This window comes from Bombina bombina, chromosome 11 (genome assembly GCF_027579735.1).
Source record: "Bombina bombina isolate aBomBom1 chromosome 11, aBomBom1.pri, whole genome shotgun sequence".
Taxonomy (NCBI): domain Eukaryota; kingdom Metazoa; phylum Chordata; class Amphibia; order Anura; family Bombinatoridae; genus Bombina; species Bombina bombina.
Window position 1 is genome coordinate 135,188,119 of NC_069509.1, and position 15,185 is coordinate 135,203,303.

The 15,185-nt window shown below is 42.2% G+C and overlaps 1 protein-coding gene across 1 annotated transcript in view; it reads right to left on the reverse strand.

The window, feature by feature from the left end:
- The window catches only part of COG7 (component of oligomeric golgi complex 7), a 336,481-nt gene that overhangs the window by 52,489 nt on the left and 268,807 nt on the right, over positions 1-15,185 (reverse strand). Inside the window, exon 11 of the mRNA XM_053694578.1 lies at positions 2,652-2,768. Coding sequence (XP_053550553.1) covers positions 2,652-2,768 — 117 coding nt within the window. The remainder of the gene's footprint in view (positions 1-2,651; positions 2,769-15,185) is intronic.

Sequence of the window (15,185 nt, forward strand, 5' to 3'; positions counted from 1 at the left end):
GTATCCTTTGTTGAAGAGATACCTAGGTAGGCGTCTGGAAAAATACATGGCAGGAAACAGTGCTGTCATATAGTGCTCCAGACAAATGCATGCTCCTGAGATTACAGCCCTGCATTTCAACAAAAGATACCAAGAGAACAAAGACAATTTGATAAAATAAGTCAATTATAAAGTTGCCTAAAACTGTATGCTCTATCTGAATCATGAAAGGGAAAAATCCCTTTAAGCATTTACTCCTGGCATTAAAAAAAGAGAGAAATAAATTAAAAAAAAATTAACACAGTAATGTTGTTAGCACAATTTACATGGTTTTGCAAATCAAGAGCAGTTCAGGAATGTACCTCCTAGAAAAGTCTGGTGGATTTCATGCTCCTGGTCTGCTTGGCTGTGGACAAGTAGGGACAGATGTAAATGATCCTGTGCTCTGAGATACCAACCACTGTGTAGAAATACCATAGAATACCAAAGAATTTGATGGTACATAAGAACCCAAAGGTCTATCAAGTCTACCCATAATACATGTTACGGTTTTCTTAGGATATTCTTATGCATGTGCCAGACATTTTTTAATTCTTTGAAAAGCCTTATGTTTACTACCTCGATTGGAAGTTTATTCCATGAAGCCACCACCTTTTCTATAAAAAAAATTCTTCCTCACATTTCTCCTGGAATGTGAAATTTCTTAATTCAGGTCGGGTTTAGCGTACTTGACTAATCAGGTTAGCGAGTGGGTATGGGTGTTAGTTTTCTTTTCTCAGATGAAGTCTAATACATTAACGTGGTTGCGATATTCGAAGTTCAACTTCGTCATGCAAACTTTTTAGTTTCAACTTGTAATACGAGCACAAGCCTCCATCTAGTGAAGTTAACGTGCAAGCAGGAGCGCTAAATATCGCTCCACACGTAATGTAGCCCTTAACAAATGTAGAATATTGCTGGCTCAGGTAGATTTCACCATATTTAAACAGAAAATAAAGAACATCTGATTACAAGACATTGCGGTTGTCTTGCTGTAGAAAAAAATGTATCAGCTATGTCTAAACATTTTAAAAACAAATTAACATCTTGTTTGCTGCAACGTTTTTCAATAGCCAAACTTCACCCACTTGTTTGGATGAGCCAATCTGGGCTTGAGTATGCAAATGACAAGGCTAGCTATTGTCATTATCTTAGTATAAAGTGTATTGTTTTACACTTGTTATCATAAGTAGCAGTGTTAACCTGCAGGGTGCTTTCTCAGTTCTGAGAATTAGAAATAATTCAATGTTCAAAACTCAATTACACGAAAAGGGGGCAAAATAAATAATGAACGTATATTGCAAAGTAGTTTTACTATGTATAACTAAATCTTTAAAGGACCAGTCAATGCAGTAGAATTGCATAGTGCATAGTAAAAAGACAATAACACCTACTCTGAATTTCAGATAAGCAGTAGATTTTTTCTGACAAATTTATTTTCTCTCCCATTTTCCGATCCGCTGTATCATGTGACATACATCAGCCAATCACAGACTAGTATACGTATTCCCTGTGAGCTTGTGCACATGCTCAGTAGAATCTTGTTCCCCAGAAAGTGTGAATATAAAAATACAGTGCAAAATTTGATAATGAAAGTAAATTGGAAAGGGTCTTAAAACTGCTGCTCTATCTGAATCATAAAAGTTTATTTTGACTTGAGTGTCCCTTTAATCATGATGGAGGCAATCCAGCCTTTCTGAAGGAAATAAAGCAAACACACTTTTCAGAAGTAATTTACAGCAAAAGCAGGCAAAGTAAATGTTATCTATTATTTTCCTTAAACATTTACAAGGAATTTAAATATTGAGTTAAATGTGCCTTTAATTAGAAAATAATAGGTGGGAAAAATAAATTAAAGGGACAGTAAAGTCATAATTAGACATTCATGATTTATACAGAGCATACAATCTTAAACAACTTCCCAATTTACTTCTATTATTTAATTTGCTTCCTTCTCTTGTTATCCTTTGCTGAAAGGTTTATCTAGGTAAGCTCAGGAGCAGCAAGGTTCTAGCTGCTGATTGGTGGCTGCATATATATATATATATATATATATATATATATACCGATTGTCATTGGCTCACCCATGTGTTTAGTTAGAAACCAGTAGTGCATTGCTGCTCCTTCAACAAATGATACCAACAAATGATATGAAGCAAATTTGATAATAGACGTGAATTGGAACGTTGTTAATGAAAGAAGATTTTTTGGTTTCATGTCCCTTTAATATTATTGGTCACAGCTTTAACAGAACTATTGGAAAACTGGCCTGTAGTAAAGATTCAAATAATTTAAATAAGGGTAAAGTTAGATCCCACTTTGTTGCAACTTGCTTAGAGAGGTGCAAAACAACCACCGTAAAAGGATATTTGTCTCCATCAGATCCATGTCAATGTAGGCTGCCAGCATCTGACATCAAAGAAGCTAAGAACAACTTGTCTATACAAAAATAACTATTAAAAAGAAGTCATAACCCCAAGGTCGTTCTCAAATATACAAATGTTAATGACTTTCAAGTTTCGGCAAGAAAAAAAAAAAAAAAAAACCACACATTGCATTTTCAAAATTACTGTGGGAGGTAAAATAAATGTCAATTAATCTGCTCTTGAGAAGAAATAATCAGTAATGTTTACCTGACTGAGTTTTGAAAGGCTGTCCAGTCTTCCAGGAAAAGGGAATCGGTAGGGATCGCTTCCAATTTGCACTTCTTCCTTATTGACTGTAGTGTGTTTGTAAAGTCTGAGACGTACCTAAAGAAAATCAAAACACAAGAGAGGCGTTGAAGCAGATCGCTGACACGTTTGCTGTTACACCTGTGTGCAAGTACCCAGGTGGGCAGCTCTGCCAGGCAATGAGCGGTAAATAAGCAAAGCTGGGTTCTGCCTTTGTTTGAGAAGCGTTGCCTGCCAGGAAATGCTAATGATATCCACAAAGTAAACTGTCCCTTGATAAATCACTGGTGAATCATTGTGGCCCCATGCCCATGTCATGCAAGTGCCAGATATTATACTCTTCAGAACACTGAGCTGACACCGAATGAGACAACAATGACATTAACCGATGATACAAGTTTTATGTTAGTAATGGGAATGTTAAACATACGGCACCTAAATGATATACAGAGTTAAAGGGACATTATACACTCATTTTTTTCTTTGCATAAATGTTTTGTAGATGATCTATTTATATAGCCCATAAAGTTTTTTTTTAAATAAATGTATAGTTTTGCTTATTTTTAAATAACATTGCTCTGATTTTCAGACTCCTAATCAAGCCCCAAAGTTTTATGTGAATACTGTCAGCTACCTTCTCCAGCTTGCTCCTGTTTGTGTAAAGGGTCTTTTCATATGCAAAAGAAGGGGGAGGGGGGAGTGTCTTATTTGCCACTTGCAGTGGGCTTTCCAGCTTCCTTTTCAACAAAGCCAAACTGTCAGCTTCTAAGTAAGTTTTTAAACAGTTTTATACTGGATTGTTATATCAGTATCTGTGCATCTTATACTTTATAGTAGTGTCTATTACATGCAGTTATATGAAAATGAGTGTATACTGTCCCTTTAAAGGAATAAAAAAAAGGTCAAAATTGAAATGTGTGGGGGTGCAGTTATAACTTTTTACTAGAAGCATTTTGGTTTGTAAGTTAAATTGCTTACTGGCTTATACAGACAAAACCTACACAGATTTGTTGACAGTAATGTGATGTTCCACAAGCATGAAAAACAAAAAGCAACTTTCTTAACAGAAGACTATTGAAAAAAACATAATGTATGCTTACCTGATAAATTAATTTGATTCATGGTATTTTGACTCCACGATCCATTACTACTGGCAATTACTCTTCCTATCCCCTAGGAGGAAGCAAATATTCCCAAACCCTAAGAGCTCTATAAAACCCTCCCACATAACTGGAAACTAGTCTGACGTATAGCCAAGCAAGCAAGGTAGGAAAAGGAAAAAGAACAAAAAAAAATAATAGGAGCAGGGGGGAAAAAAAGATGTGCAAAAATCAATAGGGTGGGGTCTTGTGGACTCTCACCAACATGAAAGAAATTAATTTATCAGGTAAGCATAAAACAAAATTTATGCTTACCTGATAAATTCCTTTCTCCTGTAGTGTAGTCAGTCCACGGGTCATCCATTACTTATGGGATTATAACTCCTCCCTAACAGGAAGTGCAAGAGGATCACCCAAGCAGAGCTGCAATATAGCTCCTCCCCCCTACATCATATCCAGTCATTCGACCGAAACCAAACGAGAAAGGAGAAACTATAGGGTGCAGTGGTGACTGGAGTATAATTTAAAATTTAGACCTGCCATAAAAAAACAGGGCGGGCCGTGGACTGACTACACTACAGGAGAAAGGAATTTATCAGGTAAGCATAAATGTTGTTTTCTCCTGTTAAGTGTAGTCAGTCCATGGGTCATCCATTACTTATGGGATACCAATACCAAAGCTAAAAGTACACGGATGACGGGAGGGACAGGCAGGATCTTATACGGAAAGAACCACTGCCTGAAGAACCTTTCTCCCAAAAACAGCCTCCGAAGAAGCAAAAGTGTCAAATTTGTAAAATTTGGAAAAAGTGTGAAGTGAAGACCAAATCGCAGCCTTGCAAATCTGTTCAACAGAGGCCTCATTTTTAAAGGCCCAAGTGGAAGCCACAGCTCTGGTAGAATGAGCTGTAATTCTTTCAGGAGTCTGCTGTCCAGCAGTCTCATAGGCTAAACGTATTATACTACGAAGCCAGAAGGAGAGAGAGGTAGCCGAAGCCTTTTGACCTCTCCTCTGTCCAGAATAGACGACAAACAGGGAAGAAGTTTGTCGAAAATCTTTAGTTGCCTGCAAATAAAATTTCAGGGCACGGACAACGTCCAGATTGTGCAGAAGTCGTTCCTTCTTTGAGGAAGGATTAGGGCACAATGAAGGAACAACAATCTCTTGATTGATATTCCTGTTAGTGACTACCTTAGGTAAGAACCCAGGTTTAGTACGCAGAACTACCTTGTCTGAATGGAAAATCAGATAAGGAGAATCACAATGTAAGGCAGATAACTCAGAGACTCTTCGAGCCGAGGAAATAGCCATTAAAAACAGAACTTTCCAAGATAACAGCTTGATATCAATGGAATGAAGGGGTTCAAACGGAACACCCTGTAAAACGTTAAGAACTAAGTTTAAGCTCCATGGCGGAGCAACAGTTTTAAACACAGGCTTAATCCTGGCAAAAGCCTGACAAAAAGCCTGAACGTCTGGAACTTCTGACAGACGTTTGTGTAAAAGGATGGACAAAGCTGAGATTTGTCCTTTTAACGAACTAGCGGATAAACCCTTTTCTAAACCTTCTTGTAGAAAAGACAATATCCTAGGAATCCTAACCTTACTCCATGAGTAACTTTTGGATTCGCACCAATGCAAGTATTTGCGCCATATTTTATGGTAAATTTTCCTGGTAACAGGCTTCCTAGCCTGTATCAAGGTATCAATCACTGACTCCGAGAATCCACGCTTTGATAGAATCAAGCGTTCAATCTCCATGCAGTCAGCCTCAGAGAAATTAGATTTGGATGTTTGAAAGGACCCTGCACCAGAAGGTCCTGTCTCAGAGGTAGAGACCATGGTGGACAGGACGACATGTCCACTAGGTCTGCATACCAGGTCCTGCGTGGCCACGCAGGCGCTATTAGAATCACTGATGCTCTCTCCTGTTTGATCCTGGCAATCAATCGAGGAAGCATCGGGAAGGGTGGAAACACATAAGCTATGTTGAAGACCCAAGGTGCTGTCAGAGCATCTATCAGAACCGCTCCCGGGTCTCTGGACCTGGATCCGTAATAAGGAAGTTTGGTGTTCTGGCGAGACGCCATGAGATCCAGATCTGGTTTGCCCCAACGCCGAAGTATTTGGGCAAAGACCTCCGGATGAAGTTCCCACTCCCCCGGATGAAAAGTCTGGCGACTTAGATAATCCGCTTCCCAGTTCTCCACGCCTGGGATGTGGATCGCTGATAGGTGGCAAGAGTGAGACTCTGCCCAGTGAATTATCTTTGAGACTTCCATCATTGCTAGGGAACTCCTTGTCCCTCCCTGATGGTTGATGTAAGCCACAGTCGTGATGTTGTCCGACTGAAACCTGATGAACCTCAGAGTTGCTAACTGAGGCCAAGCCAGAAGGGCATTGAAAACTGCTCTTAATTCCAGAATATTTATGGGAAGGAGACTCTCCTCCTGAGTCCAAGATCCCTGAGTCTTCAGGGAATTCCAGACAGCGCCCCAACCTATCAGGCTGGCGTCTGTTGTTTCAATCGTCCAATCTGGCCTGCTGAAGGGCATCCCCTTGGATAGATGTGGCCGAGAGAGCCACCATAGAAGAGAATTTCTGGTCTCTTGATCCAGATTCAGCATAGGGGACAAATCTGAGTAATCCCCATTCCACTGACTTAGCATGCACAATTGCAGTGGTCTGAGATGCAGGCGTGCAAAGGGTACTATGTCCATTGCCGCTACCATTAAGCCGATTACCTCCATGCATTGAGCCACTGACGGGTGTGGAATGGAATGAAGGACCCGGCAAGCATTTAGAAGTTTTGTTAACCTGACCTCTGTCAGATAAATCTTCATTTCTACAGAATCTATAAGAGTCCCTAAGAAGGGAACTCTTGTGAGTGGCAATAGAGAACTCTTTTCTTCGTTCACTTTCCACCCATGTGACCTTAGAAATGCCAGTACTAACTCTGTATGAGACTTGGCAGTTTGGAAACTTGACGCTTGTATCAGAATGTCGTCTAGGTACGGAGCTACCGATATTCCTCGCGGTCTTAGTACCGCCAGAAGAGAACCCAGAACCTTTGTAAAGATTCTTGGAGCAGTAGCTAACCCGAAGGGAAGAGCTACAAACTGGTAATGCCTGTCTAGGAAGGCAAACCTTAGATACCGGTAATGATCTTTGTGAATCGGTATGTGAAGGTAGGCATCCTTTAAATCCACTGTGGTCATGTACTGACCCTTTTGGATCATGGGTAAGATTGTCCGAATAGTTTCCATTTTGAACGATGGAACTCTTAGGAATTTGTTTAGGATCTTTAAATCCAAGATTGGTCTGAAGGTTCCCTCTTTTTTGGGAACCACAAACAGATTTGAGTAAAAACCTTGTCCGTGTTCCGACCGCGGAACCGGGTGGATCACTCCCATTAGTAAAAGATCTTGTACACAGCGTAGAAACGCCTCTTTCTTTATCTGGTTTGTTGACAACCTTGAAAGATGAAATCTCCCTTTTGGAGGAGAAGTTTTGAAGTCCAGAAGATATCCCTGAGATATGATCTCCAACGCCCAGGGATCCTGGACATCTCTTGCCCAAGCCTGGGCGAAGAGAGAAAGTCTGCCCCCTACTAGATCCGTTTCCGGATTGGGGGCCCTCACTTCATGCTGTCTTAGGGGCAGCAGCAGGTTTTCTGGCCTGCTTGCCCTTGTTCCAGGTCTGGTTAGGTTTCCAGCCCTGTCTGTAGCGAGCAACAGTTCCTTCCTGCTTTGGAGCAGAGGAAGTTGATGCTGCTCCTGCCTTGAAGTTACGAAAGGCACGAAAATTAGACTGTCTAGCCCTTGGTTTGGCTCTGTCTTGAGGCAGGGCATGGCCCTTACCTCCAGAAATGTCAGCGATAATTTCTTTCAAACCGGGCCCGAATAATGTCTGCCCTTTGAAAGGTATGTTAAGCAATTTAGATTTAGAAGTCACATCAGCTGACCAGGATTTTAGCCACAGCGCTCTGCGCGCCTGAATGGCGAATCCGGAATTCTTAGCCGTAAGTTTAGTTAAATGTACTACGGCATCAGCAATAAATGAATTAGCTAGCTTAAGGGCTTTAAGCTTGTGTGTAATCTCATCCAATGGAGCTGTGTCAAGGGTCTCTTCCAGAGACTCAAACCAGAATGCCGCCGCAGCCGTGACAGGCGCAATGCATGCAAGGGGTTGCAATATAAAACCTTGTTGAACAAACATTTTCTTAAGGTAACCCTCTAACTTTTTATCCATTGGATCTGAAAAGGCGCAGCTATCCTCCACCGGGATAGTGGTACGCTTAGCTAAAGTAGAAACTGCTCCCTCCACCTTAGGGACCGTTTGCCATAAGTCCCGTGTGGTGGCGTCTATTGGAAACATTTTTCTGAATATAGGAGGGGGTGAGAAAGGCACACCGGGTCTATCCCACTCCTTGTTAACAATTTCAGTAAGTCTTTTAGGTATAGGAAAAATGTCAGTACACGTCGGTACCGCAAAATATTTATCCAACCTACATATTTTCTCTGGGATTGCAACCGTGTTACAATCATTCAGAGCCGCTAACACCTCCCCTAGTAATACACAGAGGTTCTCAAGCTTAAATTTAAAATTTGAAATATCTGAATCCAGTTTATTTGGATCAGATCCGTCACCCACAGAATGAAGCTCTCCGTCTTCATGTTCTGCAAATTGTGACGCAGTATCAGACATGGCCCTAGCATTATCAGTGCACTCTGTTCTCACTCCAGAGTGGTCTCGTTTACCCCTAAGTTCTGGCAATTTAGATAAAACTTCAGTCATAACATTAGCCATGTCTTGTAAAGTGATTTGTAATGGCCGCGCTGATGTACTTGTCGTTACAATATCACGCACCTCCTGAGCGGGAGATGCAGGTACTGACACGTGAGGCAAGTTAGTCGGCATAACTTCCCCCTCGTTGTCTGGTGAATTTTTCTTAACATGTACAGATTGGCTTTTATTTAAAGTAGCATCAATGCAATTAGTACATAAATTTCTATTGGGCTCCACATTGGCCTTTGAACATATTGCACAAAGAGATTCCTCTGTGTCAGACATGTTAAAACAAACTAGCAATTAGACTAGCAAGCTTGGAAAATACTTTTCAAATGAATTTACAAGCAATATAAAAAACGTTACTGTGCCTTTAAGAAGCACACAAAAAAACTGTCACATTGAGATAACAATGAACCGGTTTAGTTATAGCAATCAATTTTTCACATGAAATGCATTAATTTAGCAAAGGATTGCACCCATTAGCAAATGGATTATTAACCCCTTAATACCAAAAAAAAAACCGAATAACAAATAAAAACAGAATTTATGTTTACCTGATAAATTACTTTCTCCAACGGTGTGTCCGGTCCACGGCGTCATCCTTACTTGTGGGATATTCTCTTCCCCAACAGGAAATGGCAAAGAGCCCAGCAAAGCTGGTCACATGATCCCTCCTAGGCTCCGCCTACCCCAGTCATTCGACCGACGTTAAGGAGGAATATTTGCATAGGAGAAACCATATGGTACCGTGGTGACTGTAGTTAAAGAAAATAAATTATCAGACCTGATTAAAAAAAAAAAAAAACCAGGGCGGGCCGTGGACCGGACACACCGTTGGAGAAAGTAATTTATCAGGTAAACATAAATTCTGTTTTCTCCAACATAGGTGTGTCCGGTCCACGGCGTCATCCTTACTTGTGGGAACCAATACCAAAGCTTTAGGACACGGATGAAGGGAGGGAGCAAATCAGGTCACCTAAATGGAAGGCACCACGGCTTGCAAAACCTTTCTCCCAAAAATAGCCTCAGAAGAAGCAAAAGTATCAAACTTGTAAAATTTGGTAAAAGTGTGCAGTGAAGACCAAGTCGCTGCCCTACATATCTGATCAACAGAAGCCTCGTTCTTGAAGGCCCATGTGGAAGCCACAGCCCTAGTGGAATGAGCTGTGATTCTTTCGGGAGGCTGCCGTCCGGCAGTCTCGTAAGCCAATCTGATGATGCTTTTAATCCAAAAAGAGAGAGAGGTAGAAGTTGCTTTTTGACCTCTCCTTTTACCGGAATAAACAACAAACAAGGAAGATGTTTGTCTAAAATCCTTTGTAGCATCTAAATAGAATTTTAGAGCGCGAACAACATCCAAATTGTGCAACAAACGTTCCTTCTTTGAAACTGGTTTCGGACACAGAGAAGGTACGATAATCTCCTGGTTAATGTTTTTGTTAGAAACAACTTTTGGAAGAAAACCAGGTTTAGTACGTAAAACCACCTTATCTGCATGGAACACCAGATAAGGAGGAGAACACTGCAGAGCAGATAATTCTGAAACTCTTCTAGCAGAAGAAATTGCAACTAAAAACAAAACTTTCCAAGATAATAACTTAATATCAACGGAATGCAAGGGTTCAAACGGAACCCCCTGAAGAACTGAAAGAACTAAATTGAGACTCCAAGGAGGAGTCAAAGGTTTGTAAACAGGCTTAATTCTAACCAGAGCCTGAACAAAGGCTTGAACATCTGGCACAGCGGCCAGCTTTTTGTGAAGTAACACAGACAAGGCAGAAATCTGTCCCTTCAGGGAACTTGCAGATAATCCTTTTTCCAATCCTTCTTGAAGGAAGGATAGAATCCTAGGAATCTTAACCTTGTCCCAAGGGAATCCTTTAGATTCACACCAACAGATATATTTTTTCCAAATTTTGTGGTAAATCTTTCTAGTTACAGGCTTTCTGGCCTGAACAAGAGTATCGATAACAGAATCTGAGAATCCTCGCTTCGATAAGATCAAGCGTTCAATCTCCAAGCAGTCAGCTGGAGTGAAACCAGATTCGGATGTTCGAACGGACCCTGAACAAGAAGGTCTCGTCTCAAAGGTAGCTTCCAAGGAGGAGCCGATGACATATTCACCAGATCTGCGTACCAAGTCCTGCGTGGCCACGCAGGAGCTATCAAGATCACCGACGCCCTCTCCTGATTGATCCTGGCTACCAGCCTGGGGATGAGAGGAAACGGCGGGAACACATAAGCTAGTTTGAAGGTCCAAGGTGCTACTAGTGCATCCACTAGAGCCGCCTTGGGATCCCTGGATCTGGACCCGTAGCAAGGAACTTTGAAGTTCTGACGAGAGGCCATCAGATCCATGTCTGGAATGCCCCACAGCTGAGTGACTTGGGCAAAGATTTCCGGATGGAGTTCCCACTCCCCCGGATGCAATGTCTGACGACTCAGAAAATCCGCTTCCCAATTTTCCACTCCTGGGATGTGGATAGCAGACAGGTGGCAGGAGTGAGACTCCGCCCATAGAATGATTTTGGTCACTTCTTCCATCGCCAGGGAACTCCTTGTTCCCCCCTGATGGTTGATGTACGCAACAGTTGTCATGTTGTCTGATTGAAACCGTATGAACTTGGCCCTCGCTAGCTGAGGCCAAGCCTTGAGAGCATTGAATATCGCTCTCAGTTCCAGAATATTTATCGGTAGAAGAGATTCTTCCCGAGACCAAAGACCCTGAGCTTTCAGGGATCCCCAGACCGCGCCCCAGCCCATCAGACTGGCGTCGGTCGTGACAATGACCCACTCTGGTCTGCGGAATGTCATCCCTCGTGACAGGTTGTCCAGGGACAGCCACCAACGGAGTGAGTCTCTGGTCCTCTGATTTACTTGTATCTTCGGAGACAAGTCTGTATAGTCCCCATTCCACTGACTGAGCATGCACAGTTGTAATGGTCTTAGATGAATGCGTGCAAAAGGAACAATGTCCATTGCCGCTACCATCAACCCGATCACTTCCATGCACTGAGCTATGGAAGGAAGAGGAACGGAATGAAGTATCCGACAAGAGTCTAGAAGTTTTGTTTTTCTGGCCTCTGTCAGAAAAATCCTCATTTCTAAGGAGTCTATTATTGTTCCCAAGAAAGGAACCCTTGTTGACGGAGATAGAGAACTCTTTTCCACGTTCACTTTCCATCCGTGAGATCTGAGAAAGGCCCGGACAATGTCCGTGTGAGCCTTTGCTTGAGGAAGGGACGACGCTTGAATCAGAATGTCGTCCAAGTAAGGTACTACAGCAATGCCCCTTGGTCTTAGCACAGCTAGAAGGGACCCTAGTACCTTTGTGAAAATCCTTGGAGCAGTGGCTAATCCGAAAGGAAGCGCCACGAACTGGTAATGTTTGTCCAGGAATGCGAACCTCAGGAACCGATGATGTTCCTTGTGGATAGGAATATGTAGATACGCATCCTTTAAATCCACCGTGGTCATGAATTGACCTTCCTAGATGGAAGGAAGAATAGTTCGAATGGTTTCCATCTTGAACGATGGAACCTTGAGAAACTTGTTTAAGATCTTGAGATCTAAGATTGGTCTGAACGTTCCCTCTTTTTTGGGAACTATAAACAGATTGGAGTAGAACCCCATCCCTTGTTCTCTTAATGGAACGGGATGAATCACTCCCATTTTTAACAGGTCTTCTACACAATGTAAGAATGCCTGTCTTTTTATGTGGTCTGAAGACAACTGAGACCTGTGGAACCTCCCCCTTGGGGGAAGTCCCTTGAATTCCAGAAGATAACCTTGGGAGACTATTTCTAGCGCCCAAGGATCCAGAACATCTCTTGCCCAAGCCTGAGCGAAGAGAGAGAGTCTGCCCCCCACCAGATCCGGTCCCGGATCGGGGGCCAACATTTCATGCTGTCTTGGTAGCAGTGGCAGGTTTCTTGGCCTGCTTTCCCTTGTTCCAGCCTTGCATTGGTCTCCAAGCTGGCTTGGCTTGAGAAGTATTACCCTCTTGCTTAGAGGACGTAGCACTTTGGGCTGGTCCGTTTCTACGAAAGGGACGAAAATTAGGTTTATTTTTTGCCTTGAAAGGCCGATCCTGAGGAAGGGCGTGGCCCTTACCCCCAGTGATATCCGAGATAATCTCTTTCAAGTCAGGGCCAAACAGCGTTTTCCCCTTGAAAGGAATGTTAAGTAGCTTGTTCTTGTTAGACGCATCAGCCGACCAAGATTTCAACCAAAGCGCTCTGCGCGCCACAATAGCAAACCCAGAATTCTTAGCCGCTAACCTAGCCAATTGCAAAGTGGCGTCTAGGGTGAAAGAATTAGCCAATTTGAGAGCATTGATTCTGTCCATAATCTCCTCATAAGGAGGAGAATCACTGTCGACCGCCTTTATCAGCTCATCGAACCAGAAACATGCGGCTGTAGCGACAGGGACAATGCATGAAATTGGTTGTAGAAGGTAACCCTGCTGAACAAACATCTTTTTAAGCAAACCTTCTAATTTTTTATCCATAGGATCTTTGAAAGCACAACTATCCTCTATGGGTATAGTGGTGCGTTTGTTTAAAGTGGAAACCGCTCCCTCGACCTTGGGGGCTGTCTGCCATAAGTCCTTTCTGGGGTCGACCATAGGAAACAATTTTTTAAATATGGGGGGAGGGACGAAAGGAATACCGGGCCTTTCCCATTCTTTATTAACAATGTCCGCCACCCGCTTGGGTATAGGAAAAGCTTCTGGGAGCCCCGGCACCTCTAGGAACTTGTCCATTTTACATAGTTTCTCTGGGATGACCAACTTGTCACAATCATCCAGAGTGGATAATACCTCCTTAAGCAGAATGCGGAGATGTTCCAACTTAAATTTAAATGCAATCACATCAGGTTCAGCTTGTTGAGAAATGTTCCCTGAATCAGTAATTTCTCCCTCAGACAAAACCTCCCTGGCCCCATCAGACTGAGTTAGGGGCCCTTCAGAAATATTAATATCAGCGTCGTCATGCTCTTCAGTATCTAAAACAGAGCAGTCGCGCTTACGCTGATAAGTGTTCATTTTGGCTAAAATGTTTTTGACAGAATTATCCATTACAGCCGTTAATTGTTGCATAGTAAGGAGTATTGGCGTGCTAGATGTACTAGGGGCCTCCTGAGTGGGCAAGACTCGTGTAGACGAAGGAGGGAATGATGCAGTACCATGCTTACTCCCCTCACTTGAGGAATCATCTTGGGCATCATTGTCATTGTCACATAAATCACATTTATTTAAATGAATAGGAATTCTGGCTTCCCCAGATTCAGAACACAGTCTATCTGGTAGTTCAGACATGTTAAACAGGCATAAACTTGATAACAAGTACAAAAAACGTTTTAAAATAAAATCGTTACTGTCACTTTAAATTTTAAACTGAACACACTTTATTACTGCAAATGCGAAAAAACATGAAGGAATTGTTCAAAATTCACCAAATTTTCACCACAGTGTCTTAAAGCCTTAAAAGTATTGCACACCAAATTTGGAAGCTTTAACCCTTAAAATAACGGAACCGGAGCCGTTTTGAACTTTAACCCCTTTACAGTCCCTAGTATCTGCTTTGCTGAGACCCAACCAAGCCCCAAGGGGAATACGATACCAAATGACGCCTTCAGAAAGTCTTTTCTAAGTATCAGAGCTCCTCTCACATGCGACTGCATGCCATGCCTCTCAAAAACAAGTGCGCACCACCGGCGCGAAAATGAGGCTCTGCCTATGCTTTGGGAAAGCCCCTAAAGAATAAGGTGTCTAAAACAGTGCCTGCCGATATTATTATATCAAAATACCCAGATAAAATGATTCCTCAAGGCTAAATATGTGTTAATAATCAATCGATTTAGCCCAAAAAAAGTCTACAGTCTTAATAAGCCCTTTTTGAAGCCCTTATTTACAATCGTAATAAACATGGCTTACCGGATCCCAGAGGGAAAATGACAGCTTCCAGCATTACATCGTCTTGTTAGAATGTGTCATACCTCAAGCAGCAAGAGACTGCTCACTGTTCCCCCAACTGAAGTTAATTGCTCTCAACAGTCCTGTGTGGAACAGCCATGGATTTTAGTGACGGTTGCTAAAATCATTTTCCTCATACAAACAGAAATCTTCATCTCTTTTCTGTTTCTGAGTAAATAGTACATACCAGCACTATTTCAAAATAACAAACTCTTGATTGAATAATAAAAACTACAGTTAAACACTAAAAAACTCTAAGCCATCTCCGTGGAGATGTTGCCTGTACAACGGCAAAGAGAATGACTGGGGTAGGCGGAGCCTAGGAGGGATCATGTGACCAGCTTTGCTGGGCTCTTTGCCATTTCCTGTTGGGGAAGAGAATATCCCACAAGTAAGGATGACGCCGTGGACCGGACACACCTATGTTGGAGAAATATATACGTTTTTATCACAGTCAAAGCACAGTCTCACAGGTCTGCTGTGAGTGATTACCTCCCTCAAACTAGTTTTGGAGACCCCTGAGCTCTGTAGAGACGTCCTGGATCATGCAGGGAGAATAAGGAAGACTGTGACTGAATTTTTAATGCGTAGTAAAAGCGCCAAAATAGGCCCCTCCCACTCATAAT